This window comes from Pollicipes pollicipes, unplaced genomic scaffold, assembly GCF_011947565.3.
Source record: "Pollicipes pollicipes isolate AB1234 unplaced genomic scaffold, Ppol_2.1 Scaffold_6686;HRSCAF=7923_pilon_pilon_pilon, whole genome shotgun sequence".
NCBI classification, from domain to species: Eukaryota; Metazoa; Arthropoda; class Thecostraca; order Pollicipedomorpha; family Pollicipedidae; genus Pollicipes; species Pollicipes pollicipes.
The window spans coordinates 17816543-17834454 of record NW_023596921.1 but is presented as its reverse complement, the minus strand read 5'-3'; the positions used below and the strand labels follow the sequence as shown (position 1 = coordinate 17834454).

Here is a 17912-nt window from a genome sequence, read left to right as displayed (position 1 = left end):
CAGGTCAAATGTCTCGTCAAAATGCAGCCTCAGCCATACATGCCAGCTGAAGTGTACAAAGCAGGTAACTTAACGTATCGTACTTATCCCAAATCGCACAAAAGCTGGTAAATTAGGAAGACTGCATACAGCATCGCAGTGATAAGAATCGCGCAAAGAAGGGCAGTGGCCGCCTTGGTAAAAAACGTCACAGCTCCACCACAGTAAATCATTCCACTCTCTTTAACACGGAGTGCGCCCCCTCCCCTCCCCCACCAACTCCGTGGTCGCATCATCATAAAAACAGGCGCAAGAAATCTGAGCGACGCCCCATCTACTGGTCGGCCTTGAAGGCACTAGTTGACAACGGAGCCGGACGTGTCGCTGCATAGCCGTGACTCCAGAAACTGGTCGCAGATAGCTTCGTTGGGCACGGTGACCACCATCCGTCGTTCACGGGCGTCCTGGATCAGGTGCGACCAGACCTGGTCCGCCTGAAGCAGCGAAGCCGACGTCACAGCGGCAGGCGGTGGTCGGCCGGCCCGCCAGCGGCGCCACACCGCGGCGCGTGCAGCGGTGTGGCGCCGCTGACGGGCCGCGGCGGGCGGCCGAGCCAGCCCAGCGCGGCGGCTTGGCAGACGCGCGCGCCCCGCGGGAGGCACGGCCGGCGACCCCCACTGCAAGTGCATTCCGCCGAGCTGACCTTCACGGGGGCGCACCCGACACCGCAGCGGCGTGCGCACACAGCGGCCACCTACGGTCGGACCACGTGGCTGCAGTCGCTCCTCGCGTACGCCTCGGACAAGGTCTGAACGCAGCCGCGGCCCCGGCCCAGCGCTCGGCAGTCGGTCAGGAGTCTGGGCAGTCTCAAGTCCGGAGACAGTCTCTGGACTGTCGGTCAGTCTCTGGCCGATTGTCAGCCCACGAGGCGAGCCCAAACCACGGGCAGAATAGTGAGACCACGCGACATGGTCATCATCATCCGCACCAGCTCCGCGCCTCACATCAGGGTCACACAACCACAATCACAGACAACACCAATCACAATCACAGACGCCAACCACAATCACATCACCAGCGCACGCATCAGCGCGTGGCTCACCTTCAGCGTGCCGAGGTGGCCGCACACGTAGAGGCAGCAGCGGGCGCGCGTCAGCGCCACGTTTAGGCGCCGCCGGTCGTCCAGGAAGCCGAGACTGCCGGCTCCATTGGAGCGCACGCACGAGAGCACGACGATGTCGCGCTCCTGGCCCTGGAAGCCGTCCACCGTCTGCACGTCGACGGACAAGGCCCTGCGGCGGCCGACGCCCGTCAAAACGCGACCTCCACCGGGCGCCCTCCCGGCGGGGCCTCCACCTGCTTCGGACGTCATTGCTTAACCGCAGGCCATTTGACGCATTGCGTGGTCCGCACAATGTCACGACTGCGCTTGCAAAGACAGATATGGCAACAAGCCCGCAATGGTGTGGCCACGACTCCAGAGAGCCCTAGGAGCAATGGTAATTCATGGATCTGCAGACAGGAAAACGATTTTATCCGATCATCCACCACAAGAGCTTCACTCCAAATGCAAATTAGTTACAGCTTCAGGTTGATCGCTGAATCAAACGCGCACAAGCAAAAGAAAAACAGACAACACAATTTCCGGCTTAAAACCAGTGTTTTACATTCGCATGCCGTTTTAGGCTGAGAGAGACATTTTGAAGATCAACCAGTGCAACTCACAGCCCTGCCCTTTTTAAGACTTGGAACCCTCTTGTTTGTAAGCTAGACGGCCGCGAACTTGTACAGACTATTTCGCGCCGACTTTTTCAAGGCTGCCCAGGCATACATGACGCCATGGGAGCTTCACGCCCGTGCTGTCGCCCACAAGCCATGTGCTCAAGGTCATATACACATGCTTCTGGCACCCACGGACTTCAACTTGCTGCCAACCAATGTTGTTCGTTCAGCGTGAGTTTCAAACGGAAATCACGTTTGTGGTGCATCACACAGGATATTGGACAATGACACGAGTTACGGCGGAAATAAGACTGGTAATCAAAGAAATCTTTATTGTTCTCCCTTGCGTATCAATAGTTGTGTTCGGGAAACACCGCACCGATTAGCAAGATACCTCACGAGAAGTTGATGTACTGCCATACAAGTGAGTTAGCCCGTCCGCTACGGTGCCAATTTTGCACGGCCAGTTGGGCGACCCCTCAGACGTCATAAAAAGTTCCATGATGTTATCAAATGACGCATACTGAGGAGGACACTCACAAAAAGGGAATATCGTGATAACATAGGCTTGCAACAACACACCTATATAGTACAAATTTGCTGTCCAATAGTTGCAAGTGAGGTTACTTCGTCATATCTGATCCTTGCCTAAATATCGTCAAATGTGGAGCATTGCCCTTAAGCTTCAACGAGCTAACTTTGTTATTGAACAGTCACTGAGTTGGCTAATTACAGTTCAAGCAGCCTCAAATATCCCCCCCCCCCAAGGCCAGTGGCCAGTGCCAGTGCCAGTGCCAGTGCCAGTGCCAGTGCCAGTGCCAGTGCCAGTGCTAGTGTTTGTGCTAGTGCTAGTGCTAATGCTAGTGCCAGTGCCAGTGCCAGTGCCAGTGTCAGTGTCAGTGCCAGTGCCAGTGCTAGTGCCTATACCAGTGCTAGTGCTAGTGCTAATGCTAATGCTAGTGCTAGTGCTAGTGGTAGTGGTAGTGGTAGTGGTAGTGGTAGTGGTAGTGCCAGTGCCAGTGCCAGTGTCAGCACCAGTGCTAGTGCCTGTCCCAGTGCTAGTGCTAATGCTGCTAGCACTAGTGCTAATGCTAATGCTAGTGCTAGTGCTAGTGCTAGTGCTAGTGCTAGTGCTAGTGCTAGTGCCAGTGCCAGCACGTAAAATTCCCTGCCACCCAAAAGACTTGGATACCGAAAGTCTTGGAAGTCCACTCAGAAAGCGTTGGACACCCGATCCATGACGGATACTTAGAATGCCCCAGGTCCCTGACAGAATGATTAGGACAGCCCCGATCCATGACAGGATACTTAGAATGCCCCAGGTCCCTGACAGAATGATTAGGACAAGCCCCGGTCCGTGACAGGATGCCTAGAGTGCCCCAGTCCCTGACAGAATGATTAGGAAGCCCCGGTCCGTGACGGCGTGTCTGGGACACCCAGTCAGAGGCATCATGGCGGGGATGATGCGGGCACGGAAGTGCTCGCAGGTGGAGTGTCGGAAAGCCAACGCCGAGGAGAATATTTGCGGCCGCGTGCGACATTCACCTTTGCTTGAGCTTGTCCAGGAGGAGCTGCCTCTGTTTGCGGTACGGGGTGATGATGCCGATGGAGGGGGCTCTGCTCTTGGCCACGCGCAGCGCGATCTCGCTGAGTTTCACCACCAAGTCGCCTCTTTCTCATTCGAGAAGCCCCTGTCGCAACAATGCACCACTCGTTGACATGTTTTCAACATTTCTTGTCGCCACGTTCATCGAGTCTGTGATATCTTCAGCCCAGCAAATTATCCAGTGCTTAATGGTGGAGATGGCAACCGCGCCACAGTGCAAAACGGCCCACTTTCGCCTAGCATCGAAGAACATTCACAAATAAAAGTGTCATGCCTACACCTAGCCTTCGCCATGTTAGGTCACACTGAGCGTGACCTCTGGCTCGGTCAGACACACTCCAGCTGCGATCGGCGGCCCACTCTCGATCGCCGGACCGCCGGAGCCGCGAGCCGGCCGCCGGCCGCCGTCCGCACCGCCCTCACCCGTTGGCGTGGCTGGTCTCGCGCGCCCCACAGACGTCCAGCACCAGGTAGCTGCGGAGGCGCGGCAGCGGCGGGCGACCGGCAGCGAGCGCAGTCGGTCGCCGTAGAAGTAGCGGGCCGGCCAGCGGCAGATGTCCGGCTGCATGCGGTACTGGTCCGTGAGCATCACCACAGGGCTCGTCTCCTTCGAGGCCAGGAACAGCTGGTAAAGCCGCTTCAGGAGCGGACGGGCCAGCCATACTGTTGCGCCGTCTGGGGGCCCAACAAGGCGGCCGGGTCAGCTGGTGGAGGCGGGAACAGCAGCATGGGTGCGCATGCGTGCGTGCGTGCGCACAGCGACACAGCACGGGTGCCCGGAGAACTGGCGGAACGTAGCGCACAGAGGCCTCGCGGTACGTGCACTCGAAGGCGTTTCGGCACGTGGTGCACTGACTAACCGCGACACGGGAGCGGGAAGGGACGAACAGCACGGCGACGGAAAGGAGAGGGAGGTAGCGGGTGAGGCAGCGGACACAGGCCCTGCTCCGCGCTGCACCCTGGGTTACATTCGGCCTGAGTGGAGCGCGGGCCGCCACCAGGGCTTACTGCCGGGGAGCGGGGAGAGGGCAGCGGGGAGGAATGGAGGCGGACCACAGCCCGCCAGTGCCCGTGTTTCACAGCCGGTAAAGGAGCGAGCCTGGCTGACGGTACCTCGGACACGACGGTGGGCGGCAGCTGGGCCGGTCGCCGACCAGCACCGCTTCTTGATGCCGTACTCGAGTGGAATGAGCACGTCTGGCTCCGTGCACTGGCCTGCCTCGTCCACGATGCAACAGGTGAACGGTGACGGCCTCCGTGACCCAGCCGAGGTCAGACGATACATCCGGGTGACGGCGGCTGCAGGCGGCGCGCGCCGTTCGGCCCGGCCGCATCGCGCTCGCTACCGCCGTTCTACCACCTGACACAACTGACAACCGTTTACTGAGAGCCGACGGACGCGTCTATCAACGATACAAGCCTGGCCGACTGCGAGGGGCGTCTGCAGGCCCACAGGTGATGTTCATGCACCGTGAACGAACGGCAGGTGCGGTCGAAAATGTGCTCATGCTTACCATACACCATTACTGCAGCTGGTACCGAGTTGAAATGCAAATGCAGCTTTTCCATTGAAGGATTCAGTTGGCATGTCGACTGAGCTAGCAACCTCACGACAATACATGTCAGGTGGCCTTGCCGAGCTTAACACGCGTCCAGGTTTGGGGGTCAGCTTGACCTCTTCCCTGCCTCGAAATTTGCTCCGAATGATTTCCGGACGGCGCGGCGCAGCCGCGCCAAACATGCATATCAGGGCAATTGATAGCGGATCTTTTGGTCACCTTAATCTTTGAAAGTCACACCAAATTAACTGGTCCCAGATGAACACCACTGACCTTCTGTTAACAACAGGCATTTAGGTGCGTGGGCGGTTGCATGACGAGGGTCTGAGGGCACTTTGGGACACCATCTAGAGTTTGGCCTTTTGACATCACTCGAACCCAAGTCATGAAATACGAACCTCAAATTTTGACACATGCGATTCGAAACGCAAGGTCATACCAACCTGTGAATTTGGGTGCCTCGACATATCTTAGTTTCCGAGATCTCATGGGGGTGGGGGGGGCAATTGAGCCCCCACACGAGAGAAGCGCATTCAACTAAGCCCGCTGGTGCGTCCGCGTCGTGCACAATCACGTGGATTTCGCGCAGCCGCCACTGATCACCACAGGCCACAGCAGCCAGTGTAGAACGCCAGCCGAGGTCGGCGAAGCAAGGCCGAGGCCGAACACCATCGCACTCACGACTGAAAGACGTTTGGTCAGGAGCTGCGTACGGAACTGGCCAGTCGTAGCGATGACAGTGGCACCTTTCAGCAGCTGGTCCCGCTGCTTCCTTCAGCCGCTGCAGGTCCTGTCCTCCACCTGGAAGCCGGGGACATGGGGCGAGTAGCTGGGTCAGTGGGGTCCGAGCGGCCAGGGACGCCCGTGGCATCGGGATATGAGGGTCGGAAGGTGGAGAGAGAGAGAGCGAGAGAGCGAGAGAGCGAGAGAGAGAGAGAGCGAGAGCGAGAGAGAGAGAGAGAGAGAGAGAGAGAGAGAGAGAGAGAGAGAGAGAGAGAGAGAGAGAGAGAGAGAGAGAGAGGAGAGAGAAGAGAGAGAGGAGAAGAGAGAGAGAGAGGAGAGAGAGAGAGAGAGAGAGGAGAGAGAGAGATCGAGAGAGAGAGAGAGAGAGAGAGAGAGAGGAGAGAGAGGAGAGGAGAGAGAGAGAGAGAGAGAGAGAGAGAGAGAGAGAGGAGAGAGGAAGAGAGAGAGAGAGGAGAGAGAGAGAGAGAGAGAGAGAGGAGAGAGAGAGGAGCGAGAGAGAGAGAGAGAGCAGAGAGAGAGAGAGAGAGAGGGAGAGAGAGAGAGAGAATGCCACTCAAAACACGACGGGCGCGGCACAAAGGCGCGTGATTGGAGACCAGGTGCGGTACGCATGCATAATTTCGTTGTGAGGGTGGGGAGTGGGGGGAGGGAAGGAACACGTGGCCTCCGGTATCATCTCTGAATGCGTTCCTGATGGCGGCTACGCTACCGTCACCGGAGACAAGGGGACACCAGCCAACACTGAGGCTGGAGCACCCCCGGCTGCACGATCATACACACCACCCCACCTTGCGTAACATCTGAACGGTTCGCGTCCCATCCAAAGCGGCGGGACATGGCGGACGGACTCTGGATGCTCACTAACCGCGGCCGGCTGCTGCAGACCCCTGCGCTGCTCGACCAGGTCCCGCAGCGCGGTGCGCAGCTCGTGCTCGTCACCGTCACCCGGCTTCAGCTTCTGCAGCTTCTCCTCAATCGTGCGGATCCGCATTTTCATCTGTGCCATCTGTGCACAGGCGGGCGGTGCCGGGGACGCGTCAGCGGCAGGTCACCCCTGGTCTACGAACGCTGCCGACGCGCGGCCATGCAGCGCCCATCAAACACCGTTCAGTTGCCGCACCGAACCCACAGGAGAGCTTCTCTTGGAAGTGGTGCAAAACGCGCAGCATTCAACTGACTGAACATGAAGCAGCTACCCAAACCGCAACATTCGCCGTTTGCCACACAGATGAGATGTCTCATACATGACTTCAGCGAGCAGCGCCAACACATCGCCGGCTTCCCTCACACGCATTTTCAAACGAATCGATTCCGCGCCCCTCCCAGCGGCCCAGACCGAGCCGAAGTTGCCAGGCACGCCGCCCCGCTCTTCCGCCTCCGCGCGAGCGGCCCCCACCTCGTGACTACAGCTGGCACTCTGCGGCACCTGCTTCTTCAGCAGCTGCTTGACGTTGGCGTCCACCAGCTCATCCAGGCTGATGCGCGCGACGGCATCGGCGATCTGCGAGCGGCGGCCGAAGCGTACCACGCGGATCTCCGGGACGTTCGCTGCGAGACGCACGACGCGCGTGAGGACGGAGCCGCACCGGCCTGATGAGGCGAAGCCGCGCACGGAATACTCGAGCCGCTCCTCCACCGTCAGACACTACAACACGCCGAGAACGGTCTCCACAGTCCAAACCGGAGCGACTGGCAGCTGGCAGCACTAGCGCATATCAGCAAACATCGGTGGAGCCGCCGGGACCGGTACGGCGGCACCGCGGCCGGTGCTGCTGGGCCCGGCCGGCCCACACGCAGGCCGGTCAGGTCGCCCCCGCCCCCGCCCCGTCTGTGCGGGCATACGCACGTGAGCCTGGGGTCCGCCGCGTCAGAACGGCACGCTCCTCCAGCAGCCGTTTGGCGACCTCATCGACAGCGGCGTTGGAGGGGGCACAGAGGAGCACGCGCCGGTCCTGCTCCGCGCCAGCCGAGAACAGGATCTGCTTCACAAGCGAAACCACCAGCCGCGTCTTGCCGGTGCCTGAGGCCGGGCCGTGAGCACGTCAGGGGCGACGTCGCCCTCCGCTGGGCCAGAGTACGGCCTGGCCACTGCCGCCGCCGGCGGGTGACGGTAATCAGTTGCGCGGCATTTGGCTGCAAGTGCTTATGGTAAGCATGGGTGCAGCCAACCAAGCCGAATTGTTGCACGCGCCCACATCCGTTTCGGTGCCAATTTATGTGGTCAAAACACAAGAATAGTCCATTCTTCCCAAAAGCTGCTTGGCTTCCGACCCCACGGACCCCAGCGGTGTTCAGTATGACCATGATGGCGCGGTAACGTGCGCGTTATCGAGAGCAGCCTTCGACGCGTCCCCGTGCTGCTCCTAATTTATACGAGATAGGCTGCCATTTAGAATCGCACTGAAATACTTCATGGCAACTTCACTGTTTATTAGGTCTATCACAATACGTATGTGACACTGCGCTGGCAGACTGCCCGAGGAACATCACGTGCCAGTGTGTCAAGAAGCACGCGGTGCGGCAGGTATATTGTGCGTAGTTTTCGAACTGCAAAAGCTTCGCGTATGCTATGCGGTGCTGACTGCGCTATCTCCTACAATTTGAGAGCCGCTCGCAACTCGTGCACTGGCGCGTCGTCTGACCGCAGCCGCCCTTCGATCCATCCGGTCTTAAACAGATCCCTCTGGTCTTTAACAGACATCCTACCAGCCGCACACCCCATGGCAAGCGGGCGGTCGGTCGGGCGGGCCGCGGCACCCACCTGGTGGTCCGCGGATCACACTGATGCTGGGCCGGTCGGGTCGGTCCGTCACTGCTCGCGCCACCCGCAGCACTATGTCCCGCTGCGTGGCGTTCAGCGCCGCGTGCTGCCGGCGAGGCGGGGCGTCAGTCGCGGCAGGGCCCACTCTCCGGGCCTCGCCGAGGCCGGGGCCGGCGGCTGGCAGTGGCACGGGGGATAGGCGGTGACAGACGTCTGTCGGAGCTGGGGCTTGGGGGCTTTTGGAGCTCCTACCCGGCCTCTTCAACTAGGCTACGACACACGCAACGTCTCGGCTGCCAAGCGTGTCCTAAAGCGCCAATGACGACTGGAAAACGCAAGTCCACGACCAAAGTCCACAAGCACAAGTGTGCGTCCACAACCATGTGTGAACACGAGTACGGGTCTAGACCATGCGTAAGCGCAAGTGCCAGTCCACAACCATGCACAAACACAGGCGTAAGTTAACCTTCAGCCATTAAGAAACACTAGCACATCATACAACTATGTAAACCAATTAAAGGTCCGCAATGAATTTGTTAAAAGAAAGCAACGAATTCGGTGTATATCTTTTTAACTGTTTAAGGTTCTGGCACCAAAGCCCGCGCTCTGCAGCGCCTCTAAAGCGAACGGTGACCACGACATCCGATCGCCAGATTTCAGTCGAACGAAATTATTTATTGGCGAAACATTCCGTGCCGCGATGCTTGCCCCGTTATTGCAGATGTGCAGACACAGATACCATTATCCCACCACGCACAAACGTAAGAATGGTTCTAGAGCTACGGCGGCCGCAATGCGGATTTACAACCACGAGCAAATTTGATATAAGCAAGAAAGACGTTGAACTCCTGGCTTATCGGCATTATGGGCTCCGAGTTCCTCTGCTGACATTATCAACTTCCCATATCCGAGGAGACGCTAGTTGAACGACGCTATTTAGCAAGCATTGGTCCATACTCGAAGTTCCAAGGCGTACTCAGGGTCACATCGTTTAACCAGTGCCTTCTGGTATATTAAAGAACGGCGAATGCCAGCAAAGAACTCTACACTCATGGGGCACGAGCCAGCGCAGCAGCGAACCCACAACTATACGGTAACGCCAGCATACATCTGCAACCATGTGCAAACACGGACGCGGCTTCAGGCACCCGACGGAACGGGCGCCGGCGCGGCGCGGCGCGGCGCGCACCCGGCCCCAGACAGCGGCGGGGACCAAGGTCTGGCCAGCTGACCTCGGTGCCGGCCGGCAGCCCGGTCGGTAGCTCCGGCAGCCGGTACACGTCCTGCCAGCGGACAGGGTCGAGCAGGGCGTGCAGCAGCGGCGACTCGCCCAGCTGGCGCACGGACGAGAAGAGCCGCAGGTCGGAGCGGATGTAGCTGACCGACTGCGGCCGCGACGGGGGGCGCGTTAGGTCCGGACAGCTGCGACGTGTGGCCAGCCAAGGCGAGGCAGCGGTGGCAGGAGAGGCGGCCAGGCCGGGCACGGCAGCATCACCATACAGTTGGCCGTTGTCCCTCACGTGTCAGCGAGGGTCTGGGTCTTAACATGTTTTTATAGGATATTTTAGAGAAGGGTTCCTGGTGCCAACAGTTTAGACGAGGCAACTTAGAAGTGCATGCTCACAAATGCCCGCGGAGGTTTTTCCCAAAGGAACGAACCAATCATCTCCGTTCCGCCCGGCGGCTACTCCAATCATGGCCGGCCCGATGTCAGACGCGCCGCCGCGCACCACTTACCGACATCTTGACCGGTAGGTCCCAGTGGCCCTCGGCCAGCCCCTCGCGGTGCCGCAGCAGCAGCGTGCAGCTGGCGATTGCGTACTGGCCGAGCCGTTGCTCCGCGCTGAGCCCGTCCCGCAGCACGCCGGCGAACTGCTCCAGCCTCTGGCGGGCGCCGCGCACCGCCGTCAGACGGCCGCGCCACCCAGCAGCCGCGGCCGGCACCACGACAGCGCGGCCGACGCCATGGCGGCAGCGATGGCGTCGGCCGCGCGACGGCCACCCCAGACAGTCACAACGCAGCGGTGCATTCCTGTCCGTGCGAAATACGACCGAAATCCACAGAGAACGTCTCTAAATGCAGTGAAGCCGCTCACCTGTCTGAGCTGGGCGCTGCCCAGCGCCTGCCGCTTGAGGTGCTCGACGTAGGCAAACGCCTGGACGAACGCGCGCCGCGCTGGGACACCCTGCTGGGTCCGCTGCGGCAGATCCACCACCACCAAGGCGCCCAACTCTGGGTGGGTGGCATCCCGCCGGGCCGAGATCAGCGCTGCCGGACACGCACCATCAGCTGGCCGCGACGGCGACCGGTCCGGACGCGTGATCGGCGACACAGCCGCCCAGGCTCGTACATACTAATGCTGATACAAAGCGTTCGCGGCCGCGCTACGGTAAACCGCGCTAGTGCATGCCGAGGCAGTAATCGTATCAGTATTTTCAATATTCGGTATCTGGAGGTGCTCGAGTACATATTGTCTGTCAGTGATTCGCGTGACATCCAGATCAAGCGCGGCGCCCGAGGAGCTTCTTTGAGCCAAACACACGCATAGTACATCCACCCATGTCCACCATGCAGATGTGCAGGTACATGGCGAACACCACTCTTCGAAGAGTTGTTGATTCATGACGAACCTTCACAGCGCAGTTGGAGGAGACATCGCGTCCCCGGTCGAATTTTGACACTGGTCTGCTTGTTAATTTTTATCATGGCCCTGAAAATCAAATACACAAGAAGTCATAGTGAATAATGCAAAAATGTTTCAATATCAAAACAGCAAGAGCACCGCGCCTGACCATGGCGACCAAATGCACGTATTTTGAGCCACCGCGTAAAAGCTTTCTTGAACAATTACGCTAGTTGTTTTTTTAGCTAAATATGTGGAAAATTCCGGCATGCCTTCGCGACTAATTTCATACATTCCGTTTCGCTGTGAGCTGTCTTCTTACAAGGCCAGCATTTCGCCAAATTTAGAAACAAAGTGGTATTTCATTTGATGGGCCCCGTGCCCCGAGCGGTCGCGGGACACGATGAAATTAAAAAATGGGACAACGGCGACGTGCACTGCGTTCGTCGAAATGAAATAGAGGGAACAACGGGGTCTACGTGTCTCTTGCCTAATGTCACTGACTGAGCCGATCAATGTCAGTTATGATCACTTTTCACACAGCAGACAAACGAAAAGGGCGGGCTGCTAAGGCCACATGCAGCAGTGGGCGAGGCGAGGGAGAGACAGCTGCATGCAGACAAGCCGCGGCCGGCCCGGGCGTGCGTCGTAACGCAGTAATCACATGTGCGACGGACCAAAGCGAGCCGGAAGTGTGCGGTAGCACGACAATCGCAAGCGTTAAGCCGCGCTAAGAGCAAGGGGGAACATACTGTTACCCCCCCCCCCCCCCGCTAAAAAAGACGTCGATGAACTGAATTTCTTTCACTTGAGTGATTTCGTCACTCAAGAAAGTGTTTGGCTCATCCCCCGACATTTCGGGATGTATCGATGAAAGCTGCGCTGTGGGACGTGGGCTCACGCAGATGGGCCCTCTAACCCTCTGAGCTGGGGACACTGGTATCGTTGATGATCGTGATAAGGGCTTTAGAGCGCGCCGGGTGTAACGGTCATATGGCGTCCACCACTTACTTTTTATTTGACAGATGCGCGAAAAAAAGCACGGAAACAATCTTACGTACGGTATTTGGCATGAAATGCACGTCTTCAACAAAATCTAAAACATGACCGTCGTTTACCGAACTCGAGTCATCCCCGAAGATGCCAGACAGCGTATGGCGCACGGAACCTGATCCAAAATGGCGCACGCGTTCCAAAGCGAGGTGCGCACAATCTATCAAGACATGACGCACGGTGTAACGCTCCCCACAGCGAGGACACCGCGGTTGATCTTCCCCACATAACAGGCATCGGTGAGTCGCGTATGTACTCAGGCGGCATAGGATCACTTTATCCCGCCTTAACTTACGGCAGCTGGACGTCCATGGTCCCGACCGGTCCTTCTCAGTTTGCTGGCAGTGTGCACATCCCAATTCGTTTGCCACTGCTTGTGCGTGAATGCGGTTACTTCTGCATACAGGTCGCTGGCAGGGACTGTCATAGTGGGGAAGCGACTTGTGTGTGTGTGGCACGCTTCGCCGCGGCATCAGCTACTTCATTGCTCGATGTACCAACGTGACTCGGTATCAAGTAGAATACAACCTACTTACCGGGTCGGAACAGCATAATAACGAGAGCTAAACGTGAACGAAAGGAGGCCATGAATCAAAATCCTGCAAAGCCGTAAGGTTGATAAAAGAGTGCGATCAAACTGCGTGTCGATCGTCACTGCCCCGTACTATGAAATAGAGCGCTCTAAAAATGGCTACTAGTTCGGACGTGTAGACCGATACATGACCCAGCAAAGCGAAAGACCGGGTGATAAGGCGCTGCACAAAAGCGCATCCAACACCGGCATGCGCTTCTGGTCCGCCCGTGTAAGTCTCCTTGTGATCCCGGTATGACAGATGACAGACAGATGCGCGAATGGAGGGGTCTCAGGAATTTCGCAACGAATCGCATGCCGCGTGCAGACGCCACATTCCTGTGAAAGTACGAATATCCTCACACAAAAGAACGCATCTTATGACCTCTCCCAGTCAGAAACACGCGCATTGTTCTGCCCGAAGAGACACTCATTTATATCTTGGGTGGTCGGGGAACTGCGCCAATTAACAGGCATATCTCATGCCTAGAATATTTCCCGTGGTGGGCAAAGGGGACTCGCGGGCATCGATCGAGGCTTGTCGTCGGATAGGTCCTGAATACTACTGTAGTGATGCGCACGGCAGTATGATGGATTGCCCTCAATGAGCGCTTCCCTAAGTTACTAGCCGCGTCGTAAACAAAAGAAGCATAATCGAGCTTGGATCTGATAAGGGAACGATAGAAGAGTAAAAGCGTGCTGTAAAACCAACCGCGGTTTTCCTGTCCGCACCATATGACTGCGTGCTATGCGTGCAATGCACTTCACGACGATCAATCAGGACGATTAGGATTTCAGGACGACGACGCGATCAAATTGCACGTCCAGGGGTGGGACAACAGGCTCAGATGGGATCGTTTCGCTATACATTCAAATCGCTACACCCTGGCAGCGATTACAAGGGCAACAAAAGTGCATGCCTTCTGTTTTTAACGTGGAGAATTGAAAACCATTGAGCGTCGCCCATTTCTCCGAACATGTTACGGCTAGTTGCCACTGACGCTCCATCGCTGAGGTAAGAGACGACCTGCACCAGATTGGAAGATCGTCGACGAACAGCGAGCGACTTATGAACTGAGGCAATACGTCTCAGGCGTCGTCGATCTCAAGCGCAAAAAGCGCGTCCCATAGTACACCACCCTGGGGTTCATCGCTTCGTTGTAATAAGCGATGAGAGAATTGATGACCAACGCAGACGCGAAAACATTCGGTGTCGTAAGCAACCTCTTTGTCGCAGAAGACATCCCCCACACGCAACGCTGTTTAGAAGTAGCACGAACAACGGTACCCAAGGTAAGAAGATGGTCAAGCGTTCCACGGTGTTTCCTAAAGCCACACAGGGATTAACCAAAAATACCATTGACGGGCCTCTCTATCGGCTTAAGCAGCGAAGATGCCAGAGAGATGGGATTGTAGTGAAGCTGGTCTTTGCCGCTCTTCCCTGGTGCCGAAAGGGGCACCACAACAGCTTCTCGCCAAGCACTCAGAAATTCGTCTCGCTTCCAAAGACGATTCCAAAATGGCTACGAGAAGGTCCAGTACACAGATGTCGGATTATGTCGTCACGCATCTCGTTAGGAATGTCCGGCTCACCAACCTGTAAAACGGCACCGGGACCGCGGAATACTGAGCTGAGATCCACACCGGGCCAAAGCTCTAGCCTCGCTAAATGCAACTCAACTGCCGGTTGTAGTGTGACGGTCAAAAGCCCGGAAGGCCCGTCTTCGTGCCCGGGTAACAACAGCTCGGCACTCGTCCGTCCCCCACCGCACCGGGGTGCGACGGGAGGCCCCAGATGTCTTTGTAATTCTTGAGTTCGCTGCAGGTCAGAGAGCAGACGTCTGTCCGATCGAGTCGCTTGCACCACCCGCGGACCATGCACCCAAGTCCACCTCGAGCCGGGACTCGAACTCACCCCAATCTGCTTTCAATATTCCACCGTCGTGGTGGAGGGCCGAGGACCGGCTCGTCGCGGTACTCTAACCACACTGGGAAGTGATCGCCGCCCACGGGCTCGTCGGCTAGTCCACGCAAAAACCTGCGCGAGCTGCAGGCTCACCAAACGTAGGTCCAAGACCGACGCCTGACGCGACGCTACTGAGATACGTCCGGGATTCCGCATTTAAAGCGCAGAGTGACTGCTCGTGAATAAAATGTTCAAAACTACATTTCCGCAGGTTGCTGTCATCACAACCCCAAGTGGTACGCAGTGTGTTAAAATCTCTCAATATGGCCAAAGGCGAGGGGCTCTGCCATCAGCAGTCCGAGCTGCACCAATGGAACATCGCTGTCGTTAGCCGAGTTGTCTCAGCAAAGGTGCAGTTTCCGGTGGGGTTGGTTGAAAGAAAATTCATGCAAGTCGTTTTAAACATTCGGTACCGGGGATCCCCACTCACCCCGGAGCTCTGCTGGAGGACCGCACAACACTCCCCCGGGAGGTGGTTACCGCCAGGGCTACCCCGGTGCTATCCGGAGGGAATGAGGCCTCCCATATGGACAGGTGTAACCAGGGAGACCTCTCACCGGCCTGACCGTGGTTCAGCACTGCGCCCCTTCACTCCTTCAGCCACCGCGCTCAGTCGGGCGCACCAAGCGGAAACCCGCCGTGGGCAGCAGGCGTGCAGCGTAGGTGGCAGCCCCCCGGACCCGTACGGCGACCTACGCGTCCACCTCCCCCCCCCCCCTTCCCACGCCCCCGGGTATCCTAATCAGTCAAGTGTTGGGACGCATCTTGACTGATTCGCGCGATGTGCCCCTCAGCCATCACGATCTGATCGACCCGGGGACGCGAGCGAGAGGGCACGGCGACCCCGACAATACGAGGATGAGTGGTGAGAGTGCCGAATGATGGAGGGGAGCGGGAGTTCACCTATCCGCAGGGTCACTAGGCCCGGAAATGAGCAGCTTGCGCTGCCTACCCGCTACCGAAGCTGGGACCCGAGGGGGCGCTAGTCCCCTACACCATCTGAAGTAGGTGCCCTACGGGGACACCGGTTTCGTTCCGGCTTTGAGTGATATGGTATGACATGTCAGCTAACTCGGGCCGCCGTTTCGCCACAAACGTGACAACGGCTCTGCGGATCTGGAGGCAACGCAATAGCTCCTGACAAGCGGACTCGGGGACAAGACCACACCGGCCGTCGCTGACAAGCGGAGCTGGCGGCCACGTTCCCGGCGGCGGCTCGTCTCCCAGGGCTTACACCCCACATGGTTGGGCCCAATGCAAGCAGAGACTGCTAAAGCCATGGGTCGACAGCTGGGACGCGGCCGTCGCTGCGGGTGCGCTGGCCCAGCATCAGCGTGTAGTCGGCGGCAGCGTGACAGCAGACACCGGACGAGCACCCTGCGACCGCGCGGCCGGCTGACCGTTCGTGAGCTTCGCGCCAGACGCTGGACTCTGCGTCCGGTCCCGACTCGCCTCCAGCGCCCAGTCGCAGCGGTACCCGACCAATGACGGCACACGGCGACCGGCCGTCATTCACACGCGCTCCCCGCCCGCGCCCGGTCAGAGCGCGCCGCTCCCGCGCCGCCGCAGGTGGCACGTTCATCGGAGTCGTCCGGCGACCGCAGTGGCGAGCCACTTACTCCTGATCCGCGGTGGTGCGCTGCTGGTGGTCCTGCGACACATTGCTCCACAGCTCGTGCAGCAGCAGGGGCTGGAACGTGCCGACATAGTCGGCGTGACTTTTGTAGGACATGAGCACTTTCGAGACCGGCAAGTCGCCGGCTACCGGCGGTGGCCTCCTATGGCGTTTCTCCTCCTACGGGCAGCCAAGAGCACGCGGCGACAAAGCCATCACACACCCGCACCACTGGCCGACCTGGCTGACACTGGCCGACCAACCTACAGCACGTGGCTACAAACACGACCGGCACAGCCAGACCAACCCCACCACAAGCACACCTTGGCATTTGCGTCATCCCGCATTTGTCTTCATGTGTTCATTTATTCCTGGAGCTGCATATACTACACAGGCATACATTCCCCAAGATAACCAGTCTGCGACCGACGTGTACAAGAACACTACTGCCCACCGGCTAGCACCACTTCCACCGCATCTCCTCTTGACATCTCTTCGTCTGATGCTAACACAAGTCACCGAGACGTGACCCGCCCCCACAAAACACGACCAGTGCCCGCTGCCGCTGCCGTTTTTACCTGCAGCCACGGGTAGCGCCACCCGAGGATGTGCCAGAGGACCTCGCCCACGGCCGGCGGAAGGCGCAGCGTGCAGTCGCGCGCCGGGATGAACTGCGTCCGGCAGATCCGGTCCTCTGGCGCGAACCTCACGCGCGTCTGGTGAGGCTGTCGCTCGCTCGTGACGACGCCGGCCGGCGGCCCAGCGCGCGCGGCCGCCACGCCGCGCCGGCCGGCGCCGTTAGGCCGGCCCGAGGAGCTAGCCGATGCCGGGGTGGAACTCGAGGGCCGAGCAGCGGCGGGCGTGGTCGAGGTGCGCGCGGCGGTGGCACGGTTGGCGGCGGCGGAGGAGGACACAGGCGCAGGCGCAGAGGTAGCGATCGCCGCCGCGTTGAAAGCCGCAAGGCTCGGGTGGGGCGCATGCGCCCTACGGCACTTGGTCCGGCCCGAGACACTGTCGGGAAGCAGGGGGTCGGTGGCCGCAGGCTCACCTGCTGCGGAGCTGGCCGGCGGCAGCGGCGGGGCCGCCGCCGCCGCCGCCGACACGCGAGGGGTGTCCCGTTCTGAGCGCGGCAGGTACTTGGAGCTCTTCTTGTTGAAGGAAATCTTGCGAATCTCCTCCGCCAGCATGCTCCCGCGCGTTCGCTGCGTCAGCTTGGCCTTGGCGGCAGTCTTGGACTTAACCGGCACGCGCGGGGCCCCTTGTTCTGACACCTGTTGTCGGGCCAGATTCTTGAGCAGCGGTCGACGCTGCTCGACTACCGCCTGCCGCGCCAGCTGCGGCGGCTCGAATGGCGGGAGGGCGGGAGGCGTCGGCGGCTCGGGCGGGGCGGACTGCTCTGACAGTCGGCGGCGGCCGGGCTGCTTCGGCGGCTGTGGCTCCCCCAGCGAGACGCAGCGGCTGGTACGGTGCCGGCGGCCACGCGGCGGCCGCGGCAGAGCTTCCATGGTGCGGATAGGAGCGCGCGCAGATTCCGTGACCGGCACCACGCGGCCGCTGATGTGCACGAGCCGCTTGGCCAGCCCAGAAGCAGTCGCTCGAGGTGCCGACAGCGGCCGAGAGGGCGGCAAGGACGGCACGGACGGTGCTGACGGCGGCAGGCTGGTTTCGCAGCCCACTGTGCCAGTGGCCGTCGGCGGCGGACTGGCTTCGCG

General features: G+C 59.2%; 1 protein-coding gene across 1 annotated transcript; it reads right to left on the bottom strand.

Moving 5' to 3' along the window:
* Positions 1 to 296: 296 nt before the first annotated feature.
* Positions 297 to 16939, bottom strand: LOC119107986 (helicase sen1). The gene is made up of 16 exons (XM_037231574.1): positions 16779 to 16939; positions 16205 to 16380; positions 11003 to 11082; positions 10468 to 10640; positions 10109 to 10255; positions 9604 to 9756; positions 8372 to 8477; positions 7457 to 7630; positions 7007 to 7158; positions 6472 to 6616; positions 4421 to 4606; positions 3814 to 3982; positions 3731 to 3781; positions 3247 to 3372; positions 1082 to 1271; positions 297 to 473 (listed from the first exon to the last, which is right to left on the bottom strand). Exons 2-16 carry the CDS (start codon positions 16315 to 16317, stop codon positions 336 to 338), a joined length of 2103 nt encoding a protein of 700 aa, XP_037087469.1. The 5' UTR covers positions 16318 to 16380; positions 16779 to 16939; the 3' UTR covers positions 297 to 335.
* Between the last annotated feature and the right edge of the window lie 973 nt (positions 16940 to 17912).

Bases quoted from the DNA above. Each gene is read 5' to 3' on its own strand.
- LOC119107986 (XM_037231574.1), bottom strand. From the start codon at position 16,317: ATGTCCTACAAAAGTCACGCCGACTATGTCGGCACGTTCCAGCCCCTG. The intron at 8,478-9,603 runs GTCAGCTGGCCA...CCTCGCCGGCAG, and splicing joins GGCTGCCGGCCGGCACCGAG to CACGCGGCGCTGAACGCCAC. The intron at 4,607-6,471 runs GTGAGCATCCAG...CGCCGCCTGCAG, and splicing joins GCAGCAGCCGGCCGCGGTTA to CCGCCGTCACCCGGATGTAT.